General features: G+C 42.1%; 1 protein-coding gene across 3 annotated transcripts in view; it reads left to right on the forward strand.

The window, feature by feature from the left end:
- Positions 1-1,970: 1,970 nt before the first annotated feature.
- Positions 1,971-18,044, forward strand: part of LOC122561437 (dynein axonemal heavy chain 3-like) — a 557,691-nt gene continuing 541,617 nt past the window's right edge. For all 3 annotated transcript variants that reach the window (XM_087999740.1, XM_087999741.1, XM_087999742.1), the window contains exon 1: positions 1,971-2,076. In XM_087999740.1, coding sequence (XP_087855866.1) covers positions 2,053-2,076 — 24 coding nt within the window. In that variant the 5' untranslated portion in view covers positions 1,971-2,052. The remainder of the gene's footprint in view (positions 2,077-18,044) is intronic.

Consider the following 18,044-nt stretch of genomic DNA (forward strand, 5'->3'; position numbering starts at 1 on the left):
TGGTATGTCCAGGCTTCTAGAAGGCATTTGACAAGGTGCCCCACAAAAAAAAACTGACCCAGAAGATTAGATTCCCGGGAATTAAGGGTAGTGTATTGGCTTGGATACAGGATTGGCTGTCTAACAGGTAGGGATAAATGGGTCCTTCTCTGGATGGTGAACTGTAAACTAAATGGGATACCATAAGGTTCATTTCTCAGACCTCAACTATTTACAACCCATATGAATGATCTGCAAGCAGGGACAGAGTGTCACTGAGAAAGATTTGCAGATGGTACTAAAATAGGGGGCAAGGTGGGCTGACCTGAGGACATAAAGAGTTTGCAGATGGACGTGGATAGGCTGGGAGACTGGTCCAGAATTAGCCAGATAGAGTTTAATGTGGATAAGTGTGAAGGTGTGTATTTTGGTTGGAAAATTAAAAGGGCAATTTTTTATTTAAATGGGCAGCAGATTCAAAGTGCATCAGTGCAGAGGGTGTCCTTGTGCATGAATTGCAGAAAGTGGGTATGCAGGTGCTGTGCATAATAAGGAAGGCAAATGGAATCCTGGCATTTATTGCAAAAGGACTGGATTATAAAAGTAAGGAAGTGTTGTTACAATTATATAAAGTGTTGGAGAGACCACGCCTGGAGTACTGTGTCCAGTTTTGGGTCTCCTTACTTGAGGACAGATATGATGGCACTGAAGGCAGTTCAGAAGAGGTTCACCAGGGATGAAAGGGCTGTCATACAAGGAGCAGTTGAATAACCTAGGCTCATACTCTCTGGAGTTCAGAAAATGAGGGAGGATCTGATTGAGGTATATCAAATGCTAAAGGAGATTGGTAAGGTGGACAGATGTTGCCTTTTATTGGACAGTCTCGAACAAGACAGCATAGATGTAGAGTGACAGGAGGTAGGTTCAAAGCTGAGATGAGAAGAAATTACCTCTCTTAGGTAATTTGTGGAACTCACTGCCCCAGTGGAGGCAGAATCAATCACCAGATTCAAGAAAGAAATAGAAACATTTCTGATGAAAAATGGGATAAAGAGCGTTGGTGAGCAGGCAGGAAAGTAGAATTGAGATCAGGACAAGATCAGCTTTGCTCAAAACTCCTAAGGATTGTTCTCAAAGTCTTATATTGGAGTTCAGCACACCAAGAAAAATGTGCAGGTAATTGCAAGAACTGTCTGTTGCAGACCTTTGAGTTATCCTGCCAACTTAAAGGCTAGTTCTAGAGTATTTGCAAGATACAGTGTCTTGCAAATGAGGCTAACAGCTTTCCAAATGCTGCAGTTATCAACTTGAATGGCTCCTGCTTTGCGGGGAGAGACAGGGAGAGCTGTTTGCCCCTTAGAAGGATCCATTGTGTACCACAGGGCTCAGTGAACTATAAATGTCACTCTTTTTTGTAATTTGAGACTGACAGGACACAGCTCAATAGCTGTACTGTGACAGATGTAGCCTAATGAAGTCTCCATCTTGAAATATCTTTATTAACTTTATTGACAATGCACAGATTTTAAAGTAGAAACGTCCTCCTGATGCTTTTTTCTTAAAAACCTAAAATATCAGAAAGTGTATTTGTAACAATTCAAAACCAGTTTTAAGACATAATTGTAGAAATGTTCACTGTAATTCAGTGTGCAGAGTATGAATACACCAAGTATAAATAATTTACTGATGTTTTCTTGAATGTGTGGCTGAAAAACACAGGATTCTTTGTACAGTTTATCAGCATACTTTTTAAAGAGTAACTGAAGTACATTGTTGTACTGATGGTTACTAATGGAAACTTGGATTCTATCAGCACACTCCATTCACTTGTCACTTAGTGAGAACTATGCATGCTCTTGGGAATAGCCACACCTTGTTAAATCCTGCCTCATGAACTAATACCCAGTCGGCAGAAAGAATTCTGTAAACAGGTTTACTCTTTCGCGTTGGTTGCTTGAGTTACCTTTTGTTTTAAGTTGAAAAGCCAAATTTGAACCTGATAGTTTGCACCTGGGTGCAGGGCATTGTTGTTCTTCTCCATGGAAAGAGTGTGCGGAGGGAATCCAGGAGTAAATGGCTGCTGACGAATTTGATGTGGTAAGGCTTTACTCTTGAAGGATTTGTTGGATAAAGACTGGCTGTGGTCACTCTGTTTTTCTGAGCTTCACAGAAGTAGCTACAATTAGAAGATTGCAATTACACCACAATTGGAAAGTTTCGGCATCTGTTTTCAGATCTTATAAGATGAATAATTCTATCCTCTTCTCAATTCCTCTTACTCACAGTGGATTATTAGAGAAACATTTTCTCCACTTGCCACTGCTTTTTTTGTGTCTCACTTTGTCCTATTCCAAAAATGCCATTTGTGATTGATGCTGGATAATGTTACATCTGATATATGTTTTGAGCATGTGCAAAGATGCTAGTTAATTATCAGGACAAATTGTAAGACTGAGAACTTATAATTATTTTCTGCTGAGTAATATTGTAAAATTTGATTGCTTCAAAGTAGAGTTAGACGACTATACCTGTGAACATTAATGAAAAATGAACATCAAACATTGTGATATAATTCTTATTGTATACAAAGAGGATGGACTGTCTGAGCAGAAATGTAGATTCGCCAAATCTGATTGTAAACATTTTCAGGTTTTCCTGCTGTCAGAGTCTTACAGGAGTTTTAACTGGATTTTTTGATCATTTTTTCAGAGTAGATGGGAGGTGCATGCAGGAACCCTGTGGAATCCCCATTTCTTTTATTCATTCATGAGATATGGGTGTCACTGGCTAGATTAGTAATTATTGCCCATTTGCAAGAGTCAACATATTGCTGTGGGTCTGGAGTCACATGTGGGCCAGATCAGTTAAAGATGGCAATTTCTTTCCCTCAAAGACAATAGTGAGCCAGATGGGTTGTCACAAGAATTCACAATGGGTTCATGGTCATCATTAAATTCCTAATTTAAGATTTTTTTTATTGAATTCAAATTCTACCATCTGCCAGAATGTTCAAACCCGGGTCCCCAGAACATTATCGGGGTCGCTGGATTAACAGTCCAGTGATAATTCCACTGGGCTGTCATTTCCCCAGTGTTGCAGACTCTGAGGGAATAACCTGAGCAAGTTACCTCTACCTGGAAGGCTCTGATAGTCTACATTTAAACCACAGAATCTGGAAGGTGCCACTGCAATTAAGTAAAATAGATAGGAACAGTCAGTCTATTAAATGTCTAAACTAATTCCAGAGTAAATATCAACAGTCACCAACCAACCTCACATTCCTCCCAACAACATCTTCCTCAGACTCCCAACACCCACCAGCGCCAGACTCAAAACCTCTCCTGATATTACGAACCAACACACCCCATGACATGACCCCTGCCTCACCACCAGACCTAGCCTGTTCTTTTGCTACTCACCTGACTCCCCACTGGTGCACTGCCAGACCTGAACACCTCCACTGCACATTGCCAGACCTGAACTCTCTTCTGCCACTCCCTATTTGACCCACATTTACTCCATCACCACACCTGATTCCCCTTCTGCTTCAGAAATGACACCCCCCACTCCCCTCACCACGCCTCAAAACCTGGTCCCCTTTTCCATTCTGGGCCAAACCTCCCTTCCAATCCAAAATTGGACACAAAATCCCAGACTCCTCCTTCCTGCACCTGAACTGATATCTCCCACTTGCACCTACATTTTATCACTTACTGTCCTGTCACCTTGCTGCCTGACGCCCTTCTTATGACACCCTATCCACTTGGCATCCTACTTCCTACCCATTTGGCACCATACCCCCTCCTCACTTGGCACCCTGATCCCCAACGCACAAACCTTATGTCCACTTACTGTTCCACGGGAGCTGTCAAACTGACAGTGGGTAACATTGATCCTTTAATCACAGAGTGTAGCTACTCACCATTCTGAAAGAAAGGAGGACTGGCTTGCCTACGTCTGACTGTTCTTTGCTATGGGAGACCTGTCAGATGGAAGTAGAGCTCCACATTTCTGAAGAAGCCCTGATCAGAAACCCCTGTCAGAAATGCAAAGCTCTATGGTTGTATGTACATTACGGAGCAGAGTGGAAATCTCTGTGAGAATGTCACATCTCAGAAAATCCAGACCCATGACCTGTGCGAACTGACCAAATTTGGTCAGGCTGTTTGACACTATCAAAACAGAAATAATTTTATCCAATTTACATTAAAATTGATTGAGACTCCATGGTAATATATCACGGCTACAACAATTGTACTTAGTAGCACAAGCATCCTTGCTGTTGCATCACAGGTAGAGAGGGTGGTTAAGAAATATTTTGCATGCTTGCCTTCATTGCTCAAGCCATTGAGTATTGGAGTTGGGATGTCATGTTGAGATTGAACAAGAAATTGGTGAGGCCACTTTTGAAGTACAGTGTACAGTTCTGGTCACCCTTCTAGAAGAAATATTAAATTGGAGAGGGTTCAGAAAAGATTTACAAGGATTTGCCGGCACTGGAGGGTTTGAATAGGCTGAAGGAGAGGCTGAATAGGCTGGGTCTTTTTTCACTTGAATGTTGGAGGTTGAGGGGTGACTATATTAGAGGTTTATAAAATCATAAGTGGCAAAGCAAATAAGGTGAACAACAAAGGTATTTTCCCTAGGTTGGGGGAGTTCATACAAGAAGTATATTTTTAAATTGAAAGGACAAAGATGTAAAAGAGACCTGAGGTGCAATCTTCTCACACAGAGGGTGGTGCGTTTATGGACTGCGTTTATGTTAGTCGTGTCATTTTAAGAAGGTAGCCTAGACCCTAACCTTTTCTTATTTTAAAGGCAGATGTGAAGTGGATATTCCAGGTGTGATGCAGCTGGTCAAACCTCTTGGCTTTAAGCAAAGCAGAACTTACTTAAACACTATAGTTGAAACACAAATGTAAGAAAGCGAAATTAAGAATAACGTTACTGGAAAACTTAACCAAGCAATACAGTAACTACTAAAAATTAACTGTTTCAATACAGTAACACCCCATAAACATACCCCTTGGCAAATCTAAGTTCAAACATAGATGCTTACAGGCAGGAGGGAACAACTTCCAGAATAAGATTTTAGAAAAAAGTCAGAGGAGTTCTTTACTGAAGTTTGCAACTCTCCTGGACTCATGCATCTTGTGACTGCTACAGCTAAAACAATCTACAAAATAACCTGAACTAGGAGAACTGGCCACTCCCCTTCCATTGTTAAACTAGACTCCTCGGCAGATCTGCCTTTGTGACCTCTCCTCAAAAAAACCAAGGAAAAAATAACCATTTTAAAGTGACAGCATCATCACATTGGCTGTAATGAGGTCATTGTAGAGTCCCATGGTGAAATCCAAAATGTGCATTTGACTGGGTGTGGCATCAAGGAGACCTAACAAAACTGAAATCAATGGGTATCAGGGGGCAGTCTCCCCACTTGCTGCAATCTTACTTGGCACATAGATTAATGGTTTTGATTGTTGGAGGTCAGTCATCTCAGCTCCAGGACATCTCTGCAGGAGTTACTCAGGCTAGTGTCCCAGGCACAACCATCTTCAGCTGCTTCATCAATGACCTTCCCTCCATCATAAGGTCAGAAATGGGGATGTTTGCCAATAATTTCACAATGTTCAGCACCATTCATGATTCCTCAGATATTGAAGCAGTCCATGTTCAAGATCTTGATAATATTCAGGTGTGGGCTGACAAGTAACATTCACACTGCACAAATATCAGGCAATGACTATCGTAATTAAAATACAACTCAACCACGCCCCCTTGACATTCAATGGTGTTGCCAACACTGAATCCACCAATATCAACATCCTTGGGGTTAGCACTGACCAAAAACTCAATTAGACTCACCACATAAACACAATGGCAACAAATGCAGGTCAGAAGCTAGGAATAGCTCACCTCCTGACTCCTCAAAGCCTGTCCACATTCTACAACGTACTGGTCAGGAGTGTGATGGAATATTCCCCACTTGCATGAATGTGTGCAGCTCCAAGAACATTCAAGAAGCTTGACACCATCCAGAACAAAGCAGCCCGCTTCATTGACATCACATCCGCAAGCATCCACTCCCCCCAGCACCTTAAACAACACCTCCCAAACCCACACCCATTTCCATCTAGAAGGACTGGGACAGCCAATACTTGGGAACACCACCAGCTGAAAGTTCCCATTCAAGTCGCTCAGCATCCTGACTTGGAAATATATCATCATTCATTCACTGCCATTGAGAAAACATCCTGGAATTCCCTCCCAAATGGCATTGTAGAACAACCTACAGCACACAGATTTGCAGCAGTTCAAGAAGGAAGCTCACCATCACCTTCTCAAAGACAACTAAGGACGGGCAATGAATGCTGGCCTAGCCAGCAAAGCCCACATCCCGCAAGTGCACAATAAGCAACTTGTACTTTGTATTTTGAAAGCGGATATTTTTTGTACTATTGTCCTGTTTCCAATTCTTTTATTGTTTTGATAATACATGCACCAGCTCACTTGTGCTAGAAAATTTCTAACTGGGATTTTTATTAGCTATTGGTATTAAGGGCTATGAAACCAGGTCAGGATAAAGAGAGACAAGAAACAGGTCAGTAGTGACTTAATTGAAAGGTAGAACAGACATGAGGAACTGAATGGCTCTCTCTGGCTCCCAGTTTATATTTTGGATATGTTTGAATTGCCCTGGCAGTGTGGAGAACCCATTCATCACTGACTGGTTGTAATTTCATAATAATAAATGGACTGTCATAATTTATCAGATGCTGCTATTGATTAAATTGAATTAAAACATTAAAGAATAGTTGGCATGTTAAAAATTAAATGAATAGAAAACAGGTGAGTTTATATTATTGGTAAAACTGAATATGCAAATATTAGCAGAGTGAATACTCAGTGGCCGTGTAGTTAGCTATTTGTCATTTTAGAAGTGCATTCACAATACTATGAATATTCATTCATATATGTTTGTTTTTAGTGTTTGAATTTGATTTGTTGACACACTGAACCAGTTTAACAACTAATCTGTTTTTCAGGATTTTAAATTTCCTGTTGGTATCAAATTATTCACTGGAGTAAAGTCCCAGTCATTGAAAGATGATTAATGCTCCATTTAATCTGCCTGTATAACTCACATCTCTATTATTGCAAAGTACTGAAAACAGGAGGCTTCAGTTTGTAAAGGTCAGATCTGTGCACCTTATTTATACAAAATTGATAATGAATAGCTGGTGATTCATAGTTCGAGTTATTTAGCTCCATGAGCCCTGTACATTTACCAGCAAGTGATTATGTTACATAAATTGCTTTCAAGATAACAGGGAAAATGGAATTCAAATGGGTTTAGTCTCAACGCAACTTGGATTGAATAGTTTTGTTGCTAATGGGCACATTATTATGATAATATTGATGTAAACTGCATCATACGTCAATGAATACATCCCAGAATAGCAGCCTGGTATATGGTATATCAAATTGGTTTAATCATTGAATTATACAGATCAGAGAGAGACCATTCAGCCTATCATGCCCATGTCAACTGCTTAAAAGAGTTACCAATTAGTTCCATTCTCCTATACTTTCTCCATATCACTAAAAACTTTCCCACTTCAAATATTTATCAAAGCCCCTCTTGAAATATGGTACTGTATTTGCTTTCATCACCCTTTCAGGCAGTGTGTTCCATTGTCATAACTCATAATAAAAAGAAAAAAAGTCTCCTCTCATTTCTAGTCCTTTTGTCAATTATTTTAAATCTGTGCTTTCTGCAACTGACCCTTTTACCCTTAGAATTAGCTAACAGGTTCATCCTGCCTCTATGGCTGAGGGAAAAGTGTGTGGAGTAAATGAACAAACTGATCATGAGGATGATGGTCAAAAAGATGTTACTTAAAAATCTCCCAGTAAGGTATTCTCTGGGAAATAGTGATCATAACATAACATTGAGTTTGCAAGTGATGTACATAATCTGAAACCAAGCATTAAGTTTTAGTGTGGACAATTGCTTTAATATAAGATGTGAGTTTGCTAATATCATTTTGAAGATTGGATTAAAAGGTGTGACAGTAGATAAGTAATGGTGAATATTTAACACAATTCATTTTCTCAATCAATATAGTTTCCAGAAGAAACTGAAGTTCACCATGAAAGTACTTACCTGTGATTAAGAACAAGAATTTAAGAAAAATAAAGGTCAAAGATCATGAGAGTTTTAGAAACCGGTAAGGGATGACCAAAGGAATTGATTAAGAGGGAGAAAACAGGGTATCAGAGAGTACAAAACATGAAAACAGACTGCAGGAGCTCCCACAATTATGTGAAAAAGAAGAGATAACTGATAACCTATTAGAGGCTGAGATAGTGCAATACATAATGTGGAATAAGGAAGGAGCAGAAATGTTGGATAATTATTTTGTGTCTTTCAGCTCAAATAAAATGTATATAAAATACAAGAAATAGTGAGGAACCAAAGTTCTAATAAGATTGAAGAAATTTAGTAATTGGTATTCGTAAATTAAAAGCTGACAGTTCCGTTGATCTTCTCGATCAGTAAGTGGATCAACGGTTATTGGGAGATGGCAGGAGAATGGGGTTGAGACACATATCTGCCATGATTGATAGGTATAGCAGACTTGAAAGGCTGAATTGCCTAATTCTGCTTCTATATCTTATGGTCTTCAAGGAGGTCACTACAGAGATGGCTCAGAGCCAATGATCTTCGCTGGCTCTGATCTTTCAAATATCCTTATAACCTGGAAATGTACTGATGAATTGGAAGTTCACAAATATAATGCAATATTTAAGAACGGTGGATGAGAGAAAACAGAAAACTGTCAGCCAGTCAGCCTGATATCAATTGTTGGGAAGATGCTAGAAACCATTAATAAGAAATAGTAAGTATAATGGAAAATCTCATTGTGATTATGGCTTTAAGAAAGAAAATTATTTTTGATATATGTACTCAAGTACTCAACTAACAAGTACATAAGGGAGGACGATTAGTGAGTTTTGAGAAGATTTGTAGCTCAGGTTGATGTTTTGGAAGTAGGTTTGCTCACTGAGCTAGAAGGTTCATTTCCAGGTGTTTCGTCATCCTACTAAGTAACAGCTTCAGTGGGTCTCTGGGCGAAGCACTGCTGGTGATTTCTGCTTTCTATTTATATGTTTGGGTTTCTTTGGGTTGGTGAGGACCATTAGGTATACCATTTTTGGATTCTCAAAATGAATTCAACAAAGATTTTGAAATGGTGGCATACAAAACGAGGGATCATGTAGTTGGGGGTAAAATGTAATTATGAATAGACTAGAGGTTAAAGAACAGAAAAGAGAAAGTAACAATCAATTGAGTTGGCAGACTGTCACAAGGAGATCAGTGCTGGGGCCGTAGTGAAATATAATGTATAAATGACAGCACCAAAAGTAATGTATTTTATATTTGCTGTTGATTCAAAGCTGGGTGGAAATGAGTGGAAATGTAGATCATAAAGCGAAAATACAGGGGCACAGGATTTATAGATCTGTAGCACTACTAGATACAGTGTTATTGAAACTAGAGGTTTTCACAGGGGGAGGAGACTGTTCAACCAACCATACAGGAGGCTGTCTGAAAGGACTGACTAAGCTGCTGTTAGTGTTCCCTGTATGCTGCCCATTCAATATATACATCTCAGTCTCATACATCTGGTTCTCTCACCCTCCAGGCAGCACTATTTGAAACTCCCTCCTATCTCCCTTTCTCTATCCCGATCAACATGTCCTTTTGTTCCTTTCACCCTCACGCTCTTATTGACTGGCTCCTTTAAAATATCAATACTGTCCACCTTAACTCTCCGTGGGCAAACATTCCCCATTCTGTCAATTTACTGAGTAAAGGAGTTTCTCCTAAATTCATTAATGACTATTTTATATTCATGGTGTCTCGTTTTGGAATCTCCCAGAAGTGCAGACACCTTCTCCGCATGTACCATTGTGAACTGTTCCAAATTTAAAGAACAGTTTCTGTCATCCATCAATCTTCTTTGTTCAGAGAAAACTCCCCAGTCTATTCAATCATTCCTGATAGTTGTACCCTCTTAGCTCTAATCATATCTTAAGAAGTCCTATGTGTGCATTCTCCAATGACTCTATCTCTTTTCAAAAATGTGGTGAACTGAACTGTACAGAGTTCACGAAGTTTGGTATAACCTGATAGTTTAATATAACTTCCTAGCTGCATGTTTGTGGAGTTAATCTTGATCCTTGCCAGAATTTGAGACAAATCTAAAACTCTTTTAGAGTTCAGTACTTGGTCTTAGCTCTATCCTTGTACCACAAAAATATTAAAACGATGAACAGGAGTAGGTCTTAATGCCTCTTGAGCCTGCCTCACAATTCATTAAGACTATGGCTGATTTTCTATATTAACTAGACTTTTCTACCCAATTCCAATATCTATCAATCACTTCGATAGCCAAAATCCATCAATCTCAATAGAGAATGCAGCCAATGACTGCAATGGCTTTCTGGGACAGAATTCGAAATCAAAACAAACGCTTCCAAATGAAGAAAATGCTCCATCTTAGTCCAAACTTCCTTTCCCCTTATCATAAAAGCAAGTCCCCATGTCTAAGGTTTCCCCACCAAGTGAAACAACGTCTCAGCATTGACATGGCCAAGCTCCTACAGGTTGACCAGATTCTCTGATGGCAGTGCTTTATAGTCTGCTTCTCCTGGAGAGAGCTGGCAGAGGATCACAGGCCAGAATACCTCTTAAATGTCTGATGAGGCATTAATTGTCAAATGAAGGGACTTCAATTCCAATCTGGGGAGGACTTCCTGTCTAAAGAATTCCTAGTCAAATGGGTTGTCTGGCCAATCCTTATTCCCAGCTACCCAAGGTTCAGGCAGTAGGTGGACAGTAGGTTAGTAGACACACGTCACAGTTTATGATCTGTCCCCCTTAAAATTCCTCTCATTTATCGAAACTGCAGAGAAGGTAAATTCTTTCTCTACAATATCAATTGCCCTCTCATTTGAAAAAATTATCTTATTTACTCCTTCTGTCTGTTTTCTGTCCATTAACCAATCCTCAAACCCTACTCAATTTTATTCCCAGTCAAATGAGTCCTCATTTACAATAACCTTTTCTGTGGCACCTTCAGTAACGACCTTATGTAGGAATATGTAAAGATATAGCATCCCGTCATTTATGCCTCAAACACAGCAGCATATTTTTGTTCCAAACATAATTTCCCCTCCAAAATGTTTGTCTAGATTATCCCAAAGGATATTTGAGTTTTCTGAGAACCTTGTTACATCTCTAATAATAAATTTTAATAAATGATTCATGACAGGAGAAATGGCCTTTGGTTCTCTGTTTTGTACGACTTTCGATGAGTGATTTTGTGATTTTTGATAGCTTCTGATCCACTAGCAAGGACTAGCAAATTCTGGATGACCTGAGCTTGTCTCTGCATCCACCTCTTGTTAAAAGCTAGGATTTTGGCCATCAGATGCAGAAAACTTGTCAGCTTTTAGTCACATTAGTTTATCTGGTATTTCTTTTTCTTCTGGTACAATCTCCTTAATCACATTAGACCTTGTGTTCCCTGTCCCCAGTGTGTGTATTTTATTACATCTTCTGCTGTGAAGACAGATGCAACATATTTGTTTAATATCTCTACCATTACCATTCATCTCATTCTAATTTGGCAAAAGCAAAATACTATCAATGCTGGAGATGTGAAATAACAACAGGAAGTGCTGGAGAAACTCAGCAGGTCTGGCAGCATCTGTGGAGAAAGAGAAGCAGAGTTAATGTATTCGGAACTGCATTCTAATTTATCCTGTCTCCGTCTCTGAGGTAACAATGCTTGCTTTCACTAAATGATTTCGTTTTATGCTCTTGCAATCTGTTTTAATATTTCTTCCTAGTTTATTGTCAGATGCTGTTCTCTCTCTCGTTTCTATTTTCTAAAATTCTTCCAATTGTCAGTCTTGTCTCCTATAAATCTTCAGCATTGCTGAAAAAAAGACAGTTTGTTGAATCTATTTGTACTGCACTCATCAAGACAATTTGCAAAGAAACATAAATTTAAAACCAACATTTATACAGCATGAGAGGAAATTCTGATAGAGGTGTTTCTATGAAGAATGCACCAGCTAACAATGATTGACAGTTAACTATTATGTTTTGATTACATTTTAAAACAATAGTTAATATCTTGTTTAAACCTTATATTATCTGAAATCGTTCTAATAAGTGATATTCAGATTAATTGAGATTGTATTTCTTAAGGGAATGCATATTCATTGACAATTATGAATTATTTTCTTAACTATTTGCCACTGTTTATCTGCTCAGTAATCTCAGTTTTCCTGCTTCCCGAAAGGATTTATTAAATGCAAGATCACAGTTTTAGAACCGGAGTAGTTATATCAGTGACCTTATTTTTAACTGTGGTTCTGAATGAAATGGTTCTTTACAAGGCACACTGGGATTGGAACTCTTACCTAATCCCTGACAATTATCAGCAAGAACCTGCTACAGTTCGGAATCTGCCTGTTGGAAAGTTTTATGATGTCACCTCATTGGAACCTAAGAGACTCTAAGGGAGAAGTGGTCATAGCTGCATTGGGATAGCGTTTTCAGCAGTTTATGCACATACCTCTTTAATTTACCCTAACCGCCACCCCTACATTCCAACATTGAACTCTAATGCTGACCCCTTTAACTTCAGGTATGTTAGAGCATTAGATTAGATTAGATTACATTACAGTGTGGAAACAGGCCCTTCGGCCCAACAAGTCCACACCGACCCGCCGAAGCGCAACCCACCCATACCCCTACATTTACCCCTTACCTAACACTACGGGCAATTTAGCATGGCCAATTCACCTGACCTGCACATCTTTGGACTGTGGGAGGAAACCGGAGCACGCGGAGGAAACCCACGCAGACACGGGGAGAATGTGCAAACTCCACACAGTCAGTCGCCTGAGGCGGGAATTGAACCCTGGTCTCAGGCGCTGTGAGGCAGCAGTGCTAACCACTGTGCCACCGCACCGCCCTATTTTAGCTCTTCCTCATAATGCACTGACCCCAACATTACCTTTACGGATCCATGGACCAATTGGACACTGTGGAGACATAGGGTTCTGGTTGTGAGTCCTTTTCACCTCTCACTGTGAAGGTTTGAGGTTGTGAACCGTTTTCGGGGAAAATAAGAGGTGAAAATAATAAGTATGTCGCTTCCGATATTGTTCAGGGGGACGACCTATCAGCGGATAACCATGGCGGCCAGGTCTCTGGCACTGAACATGGCTCTGTGGCTCAGAAGGGAAAGGGGGAGAGTTGGAGAGCGATAGTGATAGAAGATTCAACTGTTAGAGGAACAGACAGGAGATTCTGTGATCATGAACGAGACTCCTGGATGGTGTGTTGCCTCCCGGGTGCCAGGGTCAGGGATATCTCGGACTGACTCTACAGGATTCCTAAGGGGGAGAGGGAGCAGTCAGAAGTAGTGGCACATATCAGTATCAATGATCGGAAAAGTGAAACAGGGAGTTAGGTTGGAAGCTAAAAGGCAGGACAAGCAGAGTAGTAATCTCAGGCTTGCTACCAGAGTCACAGGCTAGTGAGGCTAGGAACAGGGAGCAAGTGTAGCTGAACACGTGGCTGCAGACCTGGTATAAGAGGAAGGGTTTTAGATATGTGGATCATTGGGATGCCTTCTAGGGAAGGTGCGACCTGTACAAGGAGGACGGGGCACCAATATCCTGGGAGAAAGTGATGACTGCGGATGCTGGAAATCAGAGTCAAAACGTGTGGTGCTGGAAAAGTACAGCCAGTCAGGAAGTGTCCGAGGAGCAGGACAGTCGAGCATAAGCTCTTCATCAGGAATGTGGGGGTGGGCGGTGGGGACAAGGGGGCTGAGAGATAAATGGGAGGGGGTGGGGCTCTGGGAAAGGTATCTGGGAATGTAATAGGTAGATGGAAGTGGGGGGAGATGGTGATAGATCAGATTGGAGGGTGGAGCGGATAGGTGGGAAGGAAGATGGATAGGTAGGACAGTTCAAGAGGGCGGAGCCGAGTTGAAGGGTTGGATCTGGGATAAGGTGGGAGGAGGGGAGATGAGGAAACTGGTGCAATCAACATTGATGCCATGTGGTTGGAGGGTCCCAAGGCAGAAGATGAGGTATTCTTCCTCCAGGCGTCAGGTGGCTTGGATTTTGCTGTGGAGGAGGCCCAGGACATGCATGTCCTTGGCAGAGTGGGAGGGGGAGTTGAAGTGTTCGGCCACAGTTCGGTGGGGTTGTTTAGTGCGTGTGTCCCAGAGATGTTCTCTGAACCATTCTACAACTTGGCGTCCTGTCTTCCTAATGTAGAGGAGACCACATCGGGAGTAACAGACACAGTCGATGATGTGTGTATGGATGTGCAGGAAACTCTCTGCTGCATATGGAAGGATCCTTTGGGGCCTTGGATGGAGGTGACTGGGGACAGGCTTTACACCTCTGGTGGTGGCAAGGAAAGATGCTGGGAGGGGAGGGTTGGTTGGTGGGGGGCATGGACCTAACAAGGGAGTCACAGAGGGAATGGTCTCTGCGGAACGCAGATAGTGATGGGGAGGGAAATATATCTCTGGTGGTAGGGTCTGTGTGTAGGTGGTGGAAATGGTGGAGGATGATGCATTGTATCCGGCGGTTGATGGTGGGGAAGGTGAGGACAATGGAGTTCAATCCTTGTTACGATCGGAGGGGTGGGGTTCAAGTGTGGAGATGTGGAACGTGGAGGAGATGCTCTGGAGTGCACCATTGACTACCTGGCAGGGGAAATTGTGGTCTTTGAAGAAGGAGGCCATCAAAGATATTCTATGGAGGAATTGGTCCTCCTGGGAGCAGATGCGGCAGAGGTGGAGGAATTAAGAGTAAGGGATAATGTTTTTACAGGAGATAGGGCAGGAAGAGGTGTAGTCCAGGTAGTTATGGGAGTCGATGGGCTTGAGATAGATGTCCATGTTGAGTCGGTCACCGGAAATGGAGATGGAGAGGTCCAGGGAGGGGAGGGAGGTGTCCGAGATGGTCCAGGTGAACTTTGAGTCAGGGTGGAAGGTGTTCATGAAGTTGATGAACTGTTCAACCTCATCATGGGAGTACAATGGTCATGTAGTGGAGGAAAGGTAGGGAATGGTGTGGTGTAACTGTGGAGGATGGACTGTTCCACGTTTCTGACAAAGAGGCAGGTATAGCTGAGTGTGATTGGCCATGGCCACCCATTTGGTCTGGACGAAGTAGGATAATTCAAAGAAGAAATTGTTGAGGGTAAGGACCAGTTCAGCCAATTGAATGAGTATGTCAGTGGAAGGATACTGGTTGGGTCAGCAGGACAGGAAGAAATGAAGGGTTTGGAGGCCTTTGTCATGGTGGTTGGCTGTGTGTTGGGACTGGATGTTCATGGTGAAGATGAGGCATTGGGTGTGGAAGCATGGAGGAGATGGAATGTGTGGGTGGTGCCTCAAATGTATGCAATAAGATCCTGGACCAAGGGGACAGGACAGTGTCAAGGTATGCAGAGATATATTCGGTGCAACAGGACCAGGCTGAGACCAGGGCAGTCAGGTTTGTGCATGTTCAGTAGGAGGCAGAACTGGGCGGTGCAGGGTTACTGGATGATGAGGTTGGAGGCTGTCCATGGGTGATATCCTGAGGTGATGAGATTGTGTATGGTCTGGGAGACGATAGTTTGGTGTTGTGGATGGTCTGGGAGACGATAGTTTGGTGTTGTGTATGGTCTGGGAGATGATAGTTTGGTGTTGTGGATGGTCTGGGAGACGATAGTTTGGTGTTGTGGATATTCTGGGAGACGATAGTTTGGTGTTGTGGATGGTCTGGGAGACAATAGTTTGTTGTTGTGGATGGTCTTGGAGATGATAGTTTGGTGTTGTGGATGTTCTGGGAGACGATAGTTTGGTGTTGTGGATGTTCTGGGAGATGATAGTTTGGTGTTGTGGATGGTCTGGGAGACAATAGTTTGGTGTTGTGGATGGTCTGGGAGACGATAGTTTGGTGTTGTGGGTGGTCTGGGAGATGATAGTTTGGTGTTGCGGATGTTCTGGGAGATGATAGTTTGGTGTTGTGGATGTTCTGGGAGATGATAGTTTGGTGTTGTGGGTGGTCTTGGAGATGATAGTTTGGTGTTGTGGGTGGTCTGGGAGATGATAGTTTGGTGTTGTGGATGGTCTGGGAGACGATAATTTGGTGTTGTGGGTGGTCTGGGAGATGATAGTTTGGTGTTGTGGATGTTCTGGGAGATGATAGTTTGGTGTTGTGGGTGGTCTGGGAGATGATAGTTTGGTGTTGTGGGTGGTCTTGGAGATGATAGTTTAGTGTTGTGGATGTTCTGGGAGACGATAGTTTGGTGTTGTGGATGGTCTGGGAGACGATAGTTTGGTGTTGTGGGTGGTCTGGGAGATGATAGTTTGGTGTTGTGGATGTTCTGGGAGATGATAGTTTGGTGTTGTGGATGGTCTGGGAGATGATAGTTTGGTGTTGTGGATGTCCAGGAGATGATAGTTTGTTGTTGTGGATGGTCTGGGAGATGATAGTTTGGTGTTGTGGATGGTCTGGGAGATGATAGTTTGTTGTTGTGGGTGGTCTGTTTTCTACAATCCCCTAAATAGCAACAGAGACTGGAGGAGCAGATTGAGAGCCAGGTTTTGGAAAGGTGTTGTTGTCATGGGTGACTTCAACTTCCCTAATATTGCTTGGAACCTCCTTAGTGCAAATAATTTGGATGGAACAGATTTTGTCAGGTGTGTCCAGGAAGGATTCCTGATGCAATATGCAGATAGGCCAACTAGAGGGAAAGCCATATTGGATTTGGTGCTTGGCAATGAATCAGGTCAGGCATCAGAACTCTTTGGTGGGAGAGCATTTCGGTGATAGTGATCATAATTCCCTGACCTTTACTATCCTCATGGAGAAGGATAGGAGCAGACAGTATGGGCAAGTATGTAATTGGGGGAGGGGGAGTTACAATGTTATTGGGCAGGAACTAGGGACCATACACTAGGAACAAATACTCTCAGGGAAATGCACAACAGAAATGTGGAGATTGTTTAAGGAGTACTTGCTGCAAATGCTGCATAAGTTTATCTCCCTGAGGCAAGGAAGGGATGGTAGAGTGAAGGAACCTTGGACGATAAGAGCTGTGGAACATCTAGTCAAAAGGAAGAGGAAGCTTTCTTAAGGTTGAGGAAGCAAGGATCAGACAGGGCTCAAGAGAATCACAGGTTAGCCAGGCTAGGAACTGAAAAATGTACTTAGAAGAGCTAGAGGGGGCATGAAAAGCCTTGGCAGTTAGGATTAGGAAAAACCCCAAGGCTCTCTACACTTATGTGAGGAACAAGAGAATGACCACAAAGCGGGTAGGGCCAATCAGAGATAGTGGGAGTGAACTTTGCCTGGAGTCAGATTAGGCAGGGGAGGTCCTTAATGAATACTTTGCTTCAGCATTCACTAGTGACAGGGACCTTGTCATTTGTAAGGACAGCATGAAACAGGCTGATATACTCAAACAGGTTCTTTTTAAGAAGGAGGATATGCTGGAAATTTTGAAAACACGAGGATAGATAGGTCCCCTGGGCCAGACAGGATGTACCTAAGATTTCTACAGGAAGTGAGGGAAGAGATTACTGGGCTTTTGGTGATGATCTTTGCATCCTCACTGTCCACTGGAGTAGTGCCAGACGCTTGGAGAATGGCAAATGTTATTCCCTTGTTCAAGAAAGAGAACAAGGGTAACTCTGGGAATTACAGACCAGTCAGTCCTACATCTGCGGTGGGCAACCTATTGGAGAGGACTCTGAGAGACAGGATTCATGATTCTTTAGAAAAGCATAGCTTGATTAGAGATAGTCACCATGGCTTTGTGAGGGGCAGGTCATGCCTCACAAGTCTTATTGAATTCTTTGAGGATGTGACAAAACACATTGATGAAGGTAGAGCAGTGGATGTGGTGTATGTGGATTTTAGCAAGGTAGTTGATAAGGTTCCCCAAGGTAGGCTCATTC

This window comes from Chiloscyllium plagiosum, unplaced genomic scaffold (genome assembly GCF_037043375.1).
Source record: "Chiloscyllium plagiosum isolate Xiang-an unplaced genomic scaffold, Cpla_swu_hap1 HiC_scaffold_23, whole genome shotgun sequence".
Taxonomy (NCBI): domain Eukaryota; kingdom Metazoa; phylum Chordata; class Chondrichthyes; order Orectolobiformes; family Hemiscylliidae; genus Chiloscyllium; species Chiloscyllium plagiosum.